This window comes from Pogoniulus pusillus, chromosome 4 (genome assembly GCF_015220805.1).
Source record: "Pogoniulus pusillus isolate bPogPus1 chromosome 4, bPogPus1.pri, whole genome shotgun sequence".
Lineage (NCBI taxonomy): Eukaryota > Metazoa > Chordata > Aves > Piciformes > Lybiidae > Pogoniulus > Pogoniulus pusillus.
The window spans coordinates 22,123,717-22,139,124 of record NC_087267.1 but is presented as its reverse complement, the minus strand read 5'-3'; the positions used below and the strand labels follow the sequence as shown (position 1 = coordinate 22,139,124).

Below are 15,408 nucleotides of genomic sequence, written 5' to 3'. Positions count from 1 at the left end.
CCAAAGGCGGGAAGACCCCCAATATTTATAACCTTGGCTAGACAAAGGGCAGAGTTACCACACCTTAGGCGCGAAAGCGCACGGCCAATCCCAGCCTGGCTCCAGCGCGGGAACTCACGAGGCAGTCCCCGCCCCCTTCACGGCTGCAGGGCAGGCGAAGGGGGGGGGGAAACCAGGCGGCTTTTCCCCTTTCCCCCCGAAGTCCGGGCAGGAGAGGAATTTAGGGGTACAGGACTCCAGGACAATGGTGAGGGTGATGATGGAGCCCTAGATCAGGCTGCCCAGAGAGGTTGTAATGGAGTCTCCTTCTCTGGAGACATTGAAATCCTGCCTGGATCTGTACCTGCATGACCTGCCCTAGGTGATCCTTCTTTGAAAAGGGGGTTGGACAGGATGATCTCTGGAGGTCACTTCCAACCCCTAGCATTCTGTGATTCTGTGATCACAGTTCCTACATTACAGTCCTGGCAATGGAGTTGGCAGGGCTCATTAGGCGGGCTTTAAACTAGGTCTGAAGGGGGTGGGTGAGGAAATTACTCTCTCTGAGAAGGAGAGAGATGGAAGGAAACTAAGGACAATTGAATCGAGAGCCCAGCTGAAGTGTATCTACACCAATGCATGCAGCTTGGGTAACAAACAGGAGAAATTGGAAGTCCTGGTCCACCAGGGGGACTACGATGTAGTTGCCATTTCAGAAACTTGGTGGGATGACAGGCATGACTGGGTTGCTATACTGTAGGGATATAACCTTTTCAGGAGAGATAGGCAAGGGAGAAGAGGAGGAGGTGACCCTGTATATTAGGGAGTCACTCCATGCCATTGAGCTTGAAGTGAGGGATGAAGGGGTAGAGACCTTGTGGATTAAAATCAGAGGGAGGACTAATAAATCTGACATCCTGGTTGGAGTCTGTTACAGACCACCCAACCAGGATGAGGGAACAGATGAGATATTTTACAAACAGTTGGAGGCTGTCTCAAGATCTTCAGATCTTGTCCTTGTGGGTGACTTTAACCTGCCAGATATCTGCTGGGAACTTAATTCAGCAGAGAGGAGGCAGTCCAGGAGATTTCTAGAGTGCATGGAGGACAGCTTCATGACCCAACTGTTAAGCGAGCCTACTAGGGGTCAAGCTCAGCTTGACCTGCTGCTCTCCAACAGAGAAGGGCTGGTAGGAGATGTGGCAGTGGGAGGCTGCCTGGGGTGTAGTGATCATGAGTTAGTGGAGTTTTCAATATGCAGGGAGGTAGGAAGGCACTTCAACAAAACCTACACCTTGGACTTTAGGAGGGCAAACTTCAATTTGCTCAAGGAACTTATTTCCAATGTCCCCTGGGCAGCAGTCCTTGAGAACAAAGGGGTCCAGGATGGTTGGACCTACTTTAAACAGGAGCTCTTGAAGACACAGGAACTGGCAGTTCCCACGTGCCGAAAGATGAGCCGCAGGGGGAGGCGACCAGCCTGGATGAGCAAAGAGCTCCTGAAGGAAGTGGGGGAGAAAAAGAGGGTGTATCGCCTCTGGAAGGAGGGGAAGGCTTCTCCTGATGTGTTTAAGGAGGTAGCCAGACTATGTAGGAGAAAAATTAGAGAGGCTAAGGCCCAGATAGAACTTAGGCTGGCCACTTCTGTGAAAGTTAACAAAAAACACTTTTATAAATTTATCAATGCTAAAAGGAAGGGCAAGAAGAGCCTCCACTCCTTACTGGACCAGGAGGGGAACACTATAACTGATGATGAAGCAAAGGCAGAGGTCCTGAATGCCTTCTTCGCCTCAGTTTTCAACAGTAAGGAGGAAGGAGGAGGAGGCAAGTGGCCTCTTGAACTGGTGGATGGGGTCGGGGAGCGGTGTGTTCCCCTGGAAATTCCTGAAGAATTAGTCCAGATGCTGAGCCATCTGGACACCCACAAGTCCATGGGACCAGATGGGATCCATCCCAGGGTGCTGAGAGAGCTGGCAGCTGAGCTGGCCAAGCCACTCTCCATCATTTTCCAGCAGTCCTGGCTCACCGGAGAGGTCCCAAGGTCCCAGGAGACTGGAAAATGGCCAACGTGGTCCCCATCCACAAGAAGGGTCGGATGGAGGAACCTGGGAACTACAGACCCATCAGCCTGACCTCAGTGCCAGGGAAACTGATGGAACAGGTTATCTTGGGGGTGATAAGAGTGCACCTAAGGGATGGCAAAGGGCTCAGGTCCAGCCAGCATGGGTTTAGGAAGGGCAGATCCTGCCTCTCCAACCTGATCTCCTTCTATGATCAGGTGACCCGCTTGGTGGATGTGGGGAGGCCTGTGGATGTGGTCTATCTGGACTTCAGCAAGGCCTTTGACACTGTCCCCCACAGCAAACTGCTGGCTAAGCTGTCAGCCCACGGCTTGGATGGTAACACTCTGTGCTGGGTTAGGAACTGGCTGGAGGGCCGGACCCAGAGAGTGGTGGTGAATGGTGCCACATCCAGCTGGCGGCTGTCACTAGTGGTGTCCCTCAGGGATCTGTGCTGGGCCCCATCCTCTTTAACATCTTCATAGATGATCTGGATGAGGGCATGGAGTCAGTCATCAGCAAGTTTGCAGATGACACTTAACTGGGGGCAGATGTGACTGAGTTGGAGGGCAGAAGGGCTCTGCAGCGGGACCTTGACTGCCTGGACAGATGGGCAGAGGCCAATGGGATGGCATTCAATAGCTCCAAGTGCAGGGTGCTGCACTTTGGCCACAACAACCCCATGCAGAGATACAGGCTGGGGTCGGAGTGGCTGGAGAGCAGCCAGACAGAGAGGGATCTGGGGGTACTGATTGATACCCGCCTGAACATGAGCCAGCAGTGTGCCCAGGTGGCCAAGAGAGCCAGTGGCATCCTGGCCTGCATCAGGAATGGTGTGGTCAGCAGGAGCAGGGAGGTCATTCTGCCCCTGTACTCTGCACTGGTCAGACCACACCTCGAGTACTGCGTTCACTTCTGGGCCCCCCAGTTTAGGAAGGACACTGAAATGCTCGAGTGTGTCCAGAGAAGGGCGATGAGGCTGGTGAGAGGCCTCGAGCACAAGCCCTATGAGGAGAGGCTGAGGGAGCTGGGGTTGTTTAGCCTGGAGAAGAGGAGGCTCAGGGGTGACCTTATTGCTGTCTACAACTACCTGAAGGGTGGTTGTGGCCAGGGGGAGGTTGCTCTCTTCTCTCAGGTGGCCAGCACCAGAATGAGAGGACACAGCCTCAGGCTGCACCAGGGGAAATTTCGGCTCGAGGTGAGGAGAAAGTTCTTCCCTGTGTGATGGTTTGGGGGTTACCCCGCCCCTCCCACACTTTGTATTTGCCCCAGCTAACTCAGACAGACCCTGGGAATATAGATGAAGCAATTTATTTACAGCTAGCAGAATTTACAAGCAGCTATTTACAATATATACACTTATATACAATTATATACAGAAATATACAAAGGATAAACAATACAAAAGCACAACTCCCCTCCCAGAAACCTGAGTCCCCAGGAGGGGCTCTCAAACCACCCCAACACCTCCCCCCGGTCCCTCTCAACCTTACCCCAGTTCTCAGGAAGAAGAGAGGTGCAGCCAAGAGGTTAGGGAACAAGGTTAGTAGGAGCAGGGTTAATGAGATGTTACCAGGTCTAAGGCAAAAGCAAGAGAGAGAAACAAAATGGAGAATGTTTTCTTCTTCCCAGAGTTCTCAGTGAGACTGTGAGAGAAGTTGACATCAATTGTTTTCATTTCACTGCCCGTTATCTAGTTCTGTTACCAAAACATCCCAGCTTGCTTCAAACTAGCACACCCTGAGAGAGTCATTGGGCACTGGAATGGGCTGCCTGGGGAGGTGGTGGAGTTGTCGTCCCTGGGGCAGTTCAAGGCAAGGTTGGATGTGGCACTTGGTGCCATGGTCTAGCCTTGGGCACTGTGGTAAAGGGTTGCACTTGATGATCTGTGAGGTCTCTTCCAACCTTGGTGATACTGTGATACTGTGATACATCCTACAAAAGTACATTCAGACATTTACTCAACATACTGAGGCAAGGTGGTAAGATGTGTGAATGAGGTCTGCCATTCAGCAAAACAGCGGGGTTGGAACTAGATGATCCTTGTGGTCCCTTCCAACCCTGATTCTATGATATAGCCAGTGCAGTATCCTAGCACTAAAGCAGTGTTTTTTTGGTGTAATGTCATAGTTAATAGGCAAGCTGGGCAGAGTTAGTAATGGATACTAACACTCTGTGATTCTGTCAGAAGCAGCTAGACAATGATATGTCTATGGCAAACATCTAGGCAAAGGACTGTCTAGAGGAAAATGCACTTATGAGAGGAAGGTCAGGAGACTGTAAATGAGACAAGAGTACAGCTGTTCCTTATTAATGAAAAAGCCAAAGCAAGAGACTGAGCTACTAGCCAGTCCTTTAGAAATTAAACCAACATGTCCATGCAGGACTAAAACATTTAACTGTACCAATGTGACAGACTTCAAAATAACAAGAACAACCCCAGAGATCAGTGTAGGTTGAGGACTGATCTGTTGGAAGCAGCAAAGGGGAAAAGGGTCTGAGGGTCCTAGTTGCTGGGAGGTTGACCATGAGCCATCAATGTGCTCTGGTGGACAGGAGGGCCAGTGCCATTCTGGGGACTATTGGAAGGGCTGTGGCTAGCAGGTCAAGAGAGGTTCTCCTGCCCCTCTACTCTGCCCTGGTGAGGCCACATTTGTGCTACTGTGTCCAGTTCTGGGTCCCCCAGTTCAAGAAGAACATAGAACTGCTTGAGAGAGTCCAGTGCAGAGCCAAAGAGATGATTAAGGGAATGGAATATCTCTCTTAGGAGGAGAGCCTGAGAGAGCTGGGGCTCTTGAGCTTAGAGAAGAGAAGCCTGAGGGATGACTTCATGATTATTTATAAATATGTGAAGGGTGAATGCCAGGAGGATGGATCCAGGCTCTGCTGGGTGATGCCCGATGACAGGACAAGGGGCAATGGTTGGAAGCTGAGGCATAGGATGTATCTGAGGCATAGGAAGTATCATGGAAACACGAGGAGAAATTCTTCCCCTTTGAAGGTGATAGGACACTGGAACAGGCTGTCCAGGAAGGCTGTGGAATCTGCCTCTCTGGAGGTATTCAAAACTTGCTTGGATGCGTTCCTGTGTGATCTGGTATAGTTGATCCTGCTCTGGAAGGGGCATTGGACTGGATTAACTTTCGAGGTCCCTTCCAGACCCTGACATTCTGTGATTCTGTGAACATTATTTTCTACACAGTACTGAAGATCTTGGTTTACATCTAAATATCAAGGATTTATTTCTGTAACAGACAACACTTGTCCTCTTCACATGTTTCTGACTGATTACAATTCCTGAAACCCTGGCATGAAGAAATAATTTTTCCCCACAAGAGTGGTCAAGTATTGGAATGAGCTGCCCAGGGAGGTGGTTGAGTCACCAACCTTGGATGTGTTTAAAGGTCATTTGAATGTGGTGATTTGGAATATGGTTTAGGGGTGAACCTTGTAGTTCAGGGTTAATGGTTGGACTTGGTGAGCCTGAAAGGCTTTTCCAATCTGAATGATTCTGTGATTCTCTGAAACAGCAAGATCTGTTTGGCCAGTTAGAGCACTGCATAATAATAGTTATTCTTCCCTTGTACTCAGCACTAGTCAGGACATATCTTAAGTACTGTGTCCAATTCTGGGCTTGAAGAGTCAAGATAAATGTTGAGGTACTGGAAAGTGTCCAGAGAAGAGCAACAAACTGGTGAGGGGCCTGGAGCACAGCTCTGTGAGGAGAGGATGAGAGAGCTGGGGGTGTACAGCCTGGAGGAGATTTGGGGGGACCTCACTGCTGTCTACAACTCCCTGAAGGGAGGCTGTAGCCAGGTGGGGCTTGGTCTCTTCTGTTAGGCAACCATCCATGGAACAAGGGGACACAGTCTCAAGTTGTGCTGGGGTAGGTCTAGGCTGGATGTTAGGAGGAAGTTTTTGGCAGAGAGAGTGATTGGCATTGGAATGGGCTGCCCAGGGAGGTGGTGGGGTCACCGTCCCTGGAGGTGTTGAAGAAAAAAGTGGCTGAGGCACTTAGTGTCATGTTCTAGTTGACTGTCTAGGGCTGGGTGCTAGGTTGGCCTGGATGGTCTTGGAGGTCTCTTCCAACCTGCTTGATTCTATGTTTCTAGGAGGGGGGAGAGGGCGAGGAGGGGGGTATCATCAAGTATGAATCCAAGTCCATTCTCTGACAAAAAATAACCACTGCCTTTGAGCAATCCATGATGTATCTTTCTGTTTTTAATTTATAAAAGGACACTAATTACTGTTTTTTACTCTTTGTTTGTGTTCTTTCTTTAAGATTACCTCTTGGACTGTTTCTCAGTGCCTGCTTACAAAAAGCCTAGCATATTTGGCTTCAAACAATCAGTTGGGCCTTATAAGTAATGAAAACATTCACCATAGTGGATTGGATTTTTCATAGTTTATTTATTCATATATTTATTTTGATTTTTAAAGCTGGCTTTTTATTATTCCATTTATTCATTTATGTCTTTGCTTTTATTTTTTACAGCTACTATGTTCCTTGAGCAATGGAAGCGTTTACAGATGAGACTGGGTTACTTCTGGGATCTAACTGGAGTGGAGGAAGAAGAAGTAAGTTTGCTCTCCCTGTGCTAATTAACTATATAATTAATCTATGTCTGAAGATGTGCATTGATAGTTAGATTTTCACCCAAGTATTCTCCATCCCAAGGCACTTCATACCTATGGTTTTCTAAATGGCAGTAACTGATGTGGTTTGGAATACCAATATATGATTAAACAAATCATCATCTGCACCTCACTGGTCAGCACTGTAATTAGAATAATGAAGTTTGAAAAGGGTTCTATGCTAACAGTAGATCATTCTTTTGCTGAGAATGCCCAGGTGCCACTGTAGGGAGTGTAATCACAGAATGGCTTCCCTTGGAAGGGACCTCAGAGATCATCAACTCCAAACTCCCCACCCTGGGCAGGTATACCCCTCAGCTAGATTTGGCTGCTCAAGGCTTCAGCCAACTTGGCCTTCAACACCCTCTGGGAGGTGGCATTCCAAATCTCTCTGGGAAACTTTTTCTCACCAACTTCATTCTAAAGAACTTCCTAAGATCCAGTCTAAATCTACTCTCCTTTAGATGAAATTCCCTCCCCCTTGTCCTGTTTTTAGACACCCTTATTAGAAATCCCTCTGCAGCATTCCTATAGGATCTCTTCAGGTACTGGAAGGCAGCTCTAAAGCATCCCCGGAGTCTTCTCCAGGCTGAACTACCCCAGCTCCCTCAGCCTGTCCTAGCAGAGGTGCTCCAGCTCTTGGACCATCTTTGTGACCTCCTCTGGACTCTCTCCACCAGCTGTGTCCTTCTCGTACTGGGGACCAAAACTGCATACTGCACCAGAACTGGGTGTAGTATTCAAAGCAAAGTCTCAGCAGAGCAGAGTAAAGAGACAGAGTAAAGGACCAGAACTGCAATACTGCACCAGAACTAGGTGCAATATTCAAGGTGAGGTCTCACCAGAGCAGAGTAAAGGCACAGAATCCCCTCTGTTGCCCTACTGGCCACACTCCTCTGGATGCAGCCCAGGACATGATTTGCCTTCTTGGCTGCATGAGGGTACTGCCAACTCGTGGTGAGCTTCTCATCAATCAACACCTCCAAGAATCATTCAACAACATGAGAGCAGACAGCAGTCTCCAATATTCCCTTTGTTCCATCACTATCCCAAAATACAGCCTTTAGCACTGCTTTAGCTCAAAGAAGTCCTTAAAGTAGTCCTTCACTGATGATTTGACTACAACTTCCCTTATTTTGCCTCATTTTTTCCAGCTTTCCCTCTACTTTCTATCCAGCCACGCTGTGACTTATACTCTATATTCCCGGTTTGGAAGCAGCGATGAAAACCAAGTGCAGCAATCAGCAATGATTGCTTGTCCTGTGTGGAATGTTGTAATTCTCCATGGGAGAAGAGCATTTTTATACTAATTACAGCATAAACTGGGGAGCAATCTCTTGGCTCTGCAGCACCACTTGGTGAACCTACAAGATTTTAATGCACAAATCACAGGTTTAGCTCAACATTTGCAAAGCACTGTGAAAGGATCTGTGCATTTGTGAGGTCCTACATGTTACCGTTTAAGTTTTCCTGGAGCTCACAAGCCCAGCAGAACAAAATTAAGGATGCCTCTCCCTGTTGCCTTCTCCCCACACAGAAAAATGTTTAGGCAGAAGGGTAAAAGGAGGCAAACAACTGAAGAACAGCCTTAAAGTGATTTGGAAGTTAGAAAGAAGGCTTTAACAATAAACAAAATGTATTCAAGGTAAAGGAGGGTTAGAGAGATAAAAGGGAACAGATACAGTACATATGGCAGTGGATACTCTGGATTGTCCTTAGATGCAGGAGGTAACAGGGTTGGCCACGTGGTTATCAGGAACAGCAGTTTCAAAGAGATATTGCAATGGCAGGTGCAACAGAAAGCAAGAAAGCGACTAGGAGCTCTACTGGGTCTTAAACAGGGCTGTGGACAGGAAGTGGGCATGGGATAACTCTGACCAGGTCTGCCTGTCCACCTGGGGTCATCAGATTTCCAGATCACTCCCCCAGCCCATCTGGGCTTAATCTAGAACACCACGGTGCAGAGATCTAAGTGTTAAAACTTTATGGACAAGAACTGTGGCATCAGCAAGAATCCTCTGTTTATGACAAGTGAAAGGTGAGGTCTCTTCCAACCCTGATGATACTGTGATACTGTGATACTGTGAGTGCCAGACATTTCAGTGCAAGCTGGAGAATTAGAACTGGAGAAGCATAAAAAGAAGGTTGAAATAGACCTTGAGAAGATATCCCTTGTGCATGATAGGATCAACTCAAATAATTGTGAAATGAGATTTGTCTAATTTGTTCTTCAATATATCCAGTAGTGGAGATTTCCCTTTCTCCCTAGGCAATGTATTCTCATACTTATCTATCTGTACTGCTAATATGCTTTTCTTAGTCTCCAACTTAAAAACTCCTTGCAAACTGTTCATTTTTCCCCTTATTCTTTTATTTATAAAGATAAAAAGATAAGCCCTGTCCTCCTTTGAGCAAAATTCAACACAATATCTCTCTGTGATTCTTTTATTTAGAGGTGATTTTTTAAAAAAATTTAGGGTGATTATTTTATTTTAAGGTGATTTTCTTCTGGACATGAGAAGCCTGAGAGGGGATCTAATAAATCAGAGAATCATAGACTCGGTCAGGGTTGGAAGGGACCACAAGGATCATCAAGTTCCAACCCCACTGCCATAAACAGGGACACTCTACCCTAGAGCAGGCTGCCCACAGCCTCAGCCATCCTGGCCTTAAACACCTCCAGCCATGGGGCCTCAACCACCTCCCTGGGCAACCCATGCCAGGCTCTCACCACTCTCCTGCTCAACAACTTCCTCCTCACATCCACTCTGAATCTCCCCACCCCCAGCTTCGTTCTATTCCCCCTAGTCCTGTCACTCCCTGAGAGCCTAAAAAGTCCCTACCCAGCTTTTTTTAGGCCCCCTTCAGATACTGAAAGGCTATGTCTATGAATATCTGAGGACTGGGGTCAGGAAAGAAGGGACAGGGACAGCCTCTGCTCACTTGCACCCTGTGACAGGACAAGGGGCAATGGATGGAAACTACAACAGAGGAAGTTCCAGTTCAACATAAGGAAGAACTTCATTACTCAGAAGCCTCAATAATTCTGTGAATTCTTTAATAGAAGGGGTCTACAAAATAATAGCTTCTTCCATGCAGTGATCTTCTGTTTTAAACTCCTACATTTCCTTCTACAACTTCCTGAAAGGAGGCTGTGGCCAGTGGGAGTTGGTCTTTTCTCCCACGCACCCAGTGATAGAACAAGAGGACACAGCCACAAGCTGTGCCAGGGCAGGTTTAGGCTGGATGTTAGGAAGAAGATCTTCACAGAGAGAGTGATTGCATCAGAAGGGGCTGCCCAGGGAGGTGGTGGAGTCACTGTCTCTGGGAGTGTTTAAAAAAAAAAAGACTGAATATGGCACTTGGTGCCATGATTTAGTTGATTGATAATATTGGGTGATAGGTTGGACTAGATGATCTTGAAGGTGTTTTCTAACCTGATTGATTCTGTGATTCTGTTTATTGGGATCACTGTGGTGCTTAATGTGGAATATATTTCCTTGGACCAATTACAAGGTCCAATCTCTCATGATTTTCACCCTGTGTGGGTGAAAAATCTGTTGGAGGAAAGTTGATTTCTAACCTTGCTAATTTGTAGGATGTTTTCTCTTGAGACTGTAGTGCTATGATTTGTAAACCAGATTTTATTTTTTCCAGATCAGCTGTAAAGTATTTTACACTGTTCATTGTATTTATTTTCGGGAGAGCTACAAATTTGTTAACCCATCCAAAGTACACTTGGTCTTCAATATTGACAGAGAAATATTTCCATAAACATGCTCCCTAAAGAGTGCCTCCACAGCCAAGTGTTCCCACTGTTACACATTATCAGCCAACAAAAGAGAACAGTGTCAAGAATGGATGGGGAAGGAGAGGGGGCAAATCCATTCTTCAAGAGTACTCCTGTGGGGAAGGAGTTCTTCGTTTGTATTATATAGTGGCTAAAGTGAAGGTCCCAGACTACGAATGCCACTATTCAATATTGCCATAAAATGACTCAACCAAATAAATGTAACAATCTTGTTCAGCCTAGAGAGGAGAGGACTCTGGGGGTACCTTAGAGTTGCCTTCCAGGACCTGAAAGGATCCTACAGGATGGCTGCAGTGGGACTTCTTATAAGGGTGTCTAGTAATAGGACAAGGGGGAATGGTTTGAAGCTGAGAGAGCAGGGTTAGACTGGAGCTTAGGAAGAAGTTTTTCAATAGGAGGGTGGTGAGACTCTGGAATAGGCTGCCCAGGGAGATTGTGGATGCCTCCTCCCTGGGGGTGCTGAAGATCAGGTTGGATGAGGTCTTTAATAGCTGAGTCTGAGACGCGTCCCTGCCCATGGTGAAGAGGTTGGAGTAGATGATCTCTCCCTTCCAACCTGAGCCATTCTATGACTCTACAATGATTCTATGATACACATTTTAAGCTTTTTGGAGTCCAGGACTATTGTGTCAAAAGTAGACCAATAAGTTAAGACCAAAATCATTCCACTGACAAGCTGTGGGTGATGACCCATTTCAATGCACTACCATCCAGCTTTATATCTGGGTTTCTTCTTTCTGCTTGTCAGCTCATTTGTTTCGGCCATGACTTACCATGGAGTAGATTAAACCATTTTTCAGCAAGCTTCAAGGACATCTGCTTCACACCATTCCCCTTACCAATGTATGAGCATTTTAATGGAGTAGATTTAAACTGAATATTGCACAGAAACCAATGCTGTTATATTCTGCTGCCATTACCCAAAAATGTAATATTGCAATGGCATCACTTGGTCCTTAGGTCCTAGCTTAAGGGAACTTGAGAACCTGAGGCTATCTTTAAAATTTTAGCTTTGCAGGTAATTCTCTGAAGCACTGCTACTGTTCTTGCTCAAAGGTAGCAAACCAAGGTATTGTATCTATCTAGCACAAATCCTATCTGGGTGCAGAGTGTGTTGAGAGCAGCTCTGCAGAAAGACACTTGCAAGTGTTGGTTGCTGAGAAGATCCCCAGGAGCTGGCAGTGCCCTCATGCAGCCTAGAAGGCAGCCCTGTACTGGGCTGCAGCCAGAGGAGTGTGGGCAGCAGGGCAAGAGAGTGGATTCTGCCCTTTGATTTTGCTCTGCTGAGGCCCCACCTGGAATACTGTGTCCATTTCTGGTGTCCCCAGCATAACAAAGACACAGAGGTGCTGGAGTGAGTTCACAGGATGGCCACAAAGAAGATCCAAGGGCTGGAAGACCTCTGCTATGAGGATAGACTGAGGCAGCTAAGACTGTTCAGCCTGGAGACTCCAATGATTCCTTAGAGCTGCATTCCAAGACCTGAAGGGATTCTACAGGAAGGCTACAGAGAGACTTTTCATCAGGGTATCTAGAGACAGGACAAGGCGGAATGGTATGAAGCTAAGGGATATCAGGATTAGACTGAATGTTAGGAAGACGTTCCCCAGTAGGAGGGTGGTGAGACTCTGAAATCGGCTGCCCAAGGAGGTTGTGACTGCCTCCTCCCTGGGGGTGTTGAAGATCAGGTTGAATGATGCCTTGAGCACTTCAGTCTAGTTGAGAGCTGTCCCTGCCCATGTTGGGGAGGTTAGAGTAGATGAGCTCTGTGGTCCTTTCCAAGCTAAGCCATTCTAGGATTCAATGGTTCTCTATTTCCATAGTATACCTTACAGGTTCTATTGTTGTAACTACTTTACTTTTATGTTGCTTTAGAACACCTTTGGTAGTTGAGTTCCTATGTACTCGTGCAGTTGCTTTTGTCTTTTAACACCCCTAACCTTGTGGTAACATCAGATGACTCATGCAGCCTTTTGTATTAATTTAATATAAGTCAAACCTCTTGTGCAAGTGATCTGGACAGCAGTGTGCCCAAGTGGCCAAGAAAGCCAACAGCATCCTGGCCTGGATAAGGAGTATTGTGGCCAGAAGGACCAAGGAAGTCCTTCTATTCCTGTACTCAGCACAGATCAGGACACATCTTGAGTACTGTGTCCAGTTGTGGGCCCCTCAGTTGAAGAAAGATGTTGAGGTGCTTGAATGTGTATAGAGAAGGGCAGCAAGGCTGTGAGAGGGCTGGAGCACAGCCCTGTGAGGAGAGGCTGAGGGAGCTGGGGGTGTTTAACCTGGAGAAGAGGCGGATCAGGGGTGACCTCATTGCTATCTACAACTACCTGAGGGAGCCTGTAGCCAGGTGGAGGTTGGTCTCTTCTGCCAGGCAACCAGCAACAGAACAAGGGGACACAGTCTGAAGTTGTGCCAGAGGAGGTCTAGGCTGGATGTTAGGAGGAAGTTTTTGGCAGAGAGAGTGATTGACATTGGAATGGGCTGCCCAGGGAGGTGGTAGAATCACCATCTCTGGAGGTGTTTAAAAAGAGTCTGGATGAGACACTTAGTGCTATGGTTTAGTTAATTAGAAGGTGTTAGGTGATAAGTTGGACTTGATGATCTTAAAGGTCTTTTCCCAACCTGGTTAATTCTGTGATTCTGTGAAAAGCTTGCGAACACATCATATGTGTTCAGATACAAAAGTTGCTTCCCTAGGCTTCTAAAGAGATCAGTGATGGGAATGGCAATCACTTCTTTACACTTCTCCTTTCTCTATCTGCCATGTCATTGTCATAGGATATAGAAGGTTTTAGCCCTTGATTTGGAATGATTAACCCTCTTGCAGCAGACAGGTAAGCTCCCTGTGCTATCCATTCCAAGCTTCCATTTTTATTTGGGGCAGCTGATGAACTGTTCCAATTCTCTTTTGTGGATATCTTACTTCCTACCACTGCTTTGCTTGTGTTTAGCATGTTAGGATAAGGCTGTCCACAAATTCACAGAGTTTCTCTGTCTTTCTTTACAGTGTGAAAAATAAACACTAGGATGACTTACTTTGGTTTTTTTTTTTCCCTAATAAAGTCTTTGCTCTGTTAGACTGGGGTAGTTTCTAAGGTTCTGTCTTTTCTTATCAATCTAGGGGGGAGGGACATTGAGGTGCTGAAATGGGTGCAGAGAATGGCAATGAGGCTGGGCAGAGATCTGGCGAACATAACCTATGAGAAATGGCTGAGGCAGCTGGGGTTGTTTAGTCTGGAGGAGAGTAGACTGAGAGGAGACCTTATTGCCCTCTACAACTTCCTAAAAGGAGGTTGTAGTGAGGATGGAGCTGGTCTCTTCTCCCAGATTACTAATGACAGGACAAGAGGAAATGGCCTCAAGTTGTGTCAGGGAAGGTTTAGGTTGGATGTTGGGAGGAAGTTCTTTCCTGAGCAGGTGGTCAGGCACTGGAACAGGCTGCCCAGGGAGGTGGTGGAGTCGCCCTCCCTAGAAGTGTTTAAAAGGGGAGTGGATGTGGTGCTTGAGGCTATAGTCTGGTGATGAAGGATGCTGGGATGAAGGTTGTCCTGGCTGATCCTGGTGGTCCTTTCCAACCATAGCAATTCCTACTGCTTAGCTGTTGTGCTGAGGGCTTTGGTTTAGTCAAGGACTTGTCAGTGTGAAACTAATGATTGGACTCAATGAGCTTGAAGGGCTTTTCCAATCTAATAAATTCTGTGATTCTGTGAAGGAGTTGTCATGCATGCTTTGGAAAATTCTATTTTCACTTTCTTCCTAAATCAGAGAATTATTAAGGAAAGTTTGGTTGATATTACATAGCTTCATCAAACTGGATCAATACCTACACAGCCTTAATTTACAAGGTGTAGTGTATATACATGTTGTTTGTTTTGGGCAAATCCTGGAGACCATTTTCCAGGAAAATTCCCACTGGTGTCAATATGAATTTTATCTGACTTTTAAAAAAAATCATTATTTGGCACTTTCTTTTTATAATGGGAATTATCATTTTCTACTCTGAGCAGTCATTTGGCCTCAAAGCACCTTGGATTAGGCAGTTTTCAATATGTGTCTGGCAGCTGTACTGGCAAGCTTCCAGCATCGTAAGGATACTGTGATACTGTGATTCATATCTATCCTTACATGGACATTTGGCCTTCTTTGCGTCATCACAACTATTTTCTAGCTTATTGTCCTAAGTGTAGAATTCTTCCTGTTTTCAGACAAAGAACTGATTCTGTATCCCACTCTTTTAACCTCTTTTAACAGCAAATTGGAATTGTCCCTTCACAGCCATTCATATACCATCAGGATCTGTATTGTAAAATAAAAATGTTTCAAGCAATATAGATTTGTGTGTGTGTGTGTATATATATATATAGACACACTAATATACACTATACATACTAATATACTATGCATACTAATATGTATATATACACACTATATATACTATTTATGGACTATATATATACTATATATAGAATCATAGAATCAGAATCATAGAATCAACCAGGTTGGAAGAGACCTCCAAGATTATCCAGTCCAACCTAGGACCCATCCCTCGCCCATCAACTAGACCATGGCACTAAATGCCTCATCCAGGCTTTTCTTCAACACCTCCAGGGGTAGTGACTCCAGCCCCTCCCTGGGCAGCCCATTCCAATGCCAATCACTCTCTCTGTCAACAACTTTCTCCTAACATCCAGCCTAGACCTCCCCTGGCACAACTTGAGACTGTGTCCCCTTGTTCTATTGCTGCTTGCCTGGCAGAAATATTAGTGTATATATATATATATATATATATATATATATATATATATGTAAGTATTAGTATACATATATATAATAATATATTTATACACTATATACTATATATAGTCTATATATATACACTAATATATACTGTATCTATATATTGTATAGATACAACCA

General features: G+C 45.9%; 1 protein-coding gene across 1 annotated transcript in view; it reads left to right on the top strand.

Annotated features, from left to right (window-relative positions):
* The window catches only part of ANO2 (anoctamin 2), a 246,683-nt gene that overhangs the window by 105,055 nt on the left and 126,220 nt on the right, over positions 1-15,408 (top strand). The window contains 1 exon segment of the mRNA XM_064142873.1: positions 6,535-6,617. Coding sequence (XP_063998943.1) covers positions 6,535-6,617 — 83 coding nt within the window.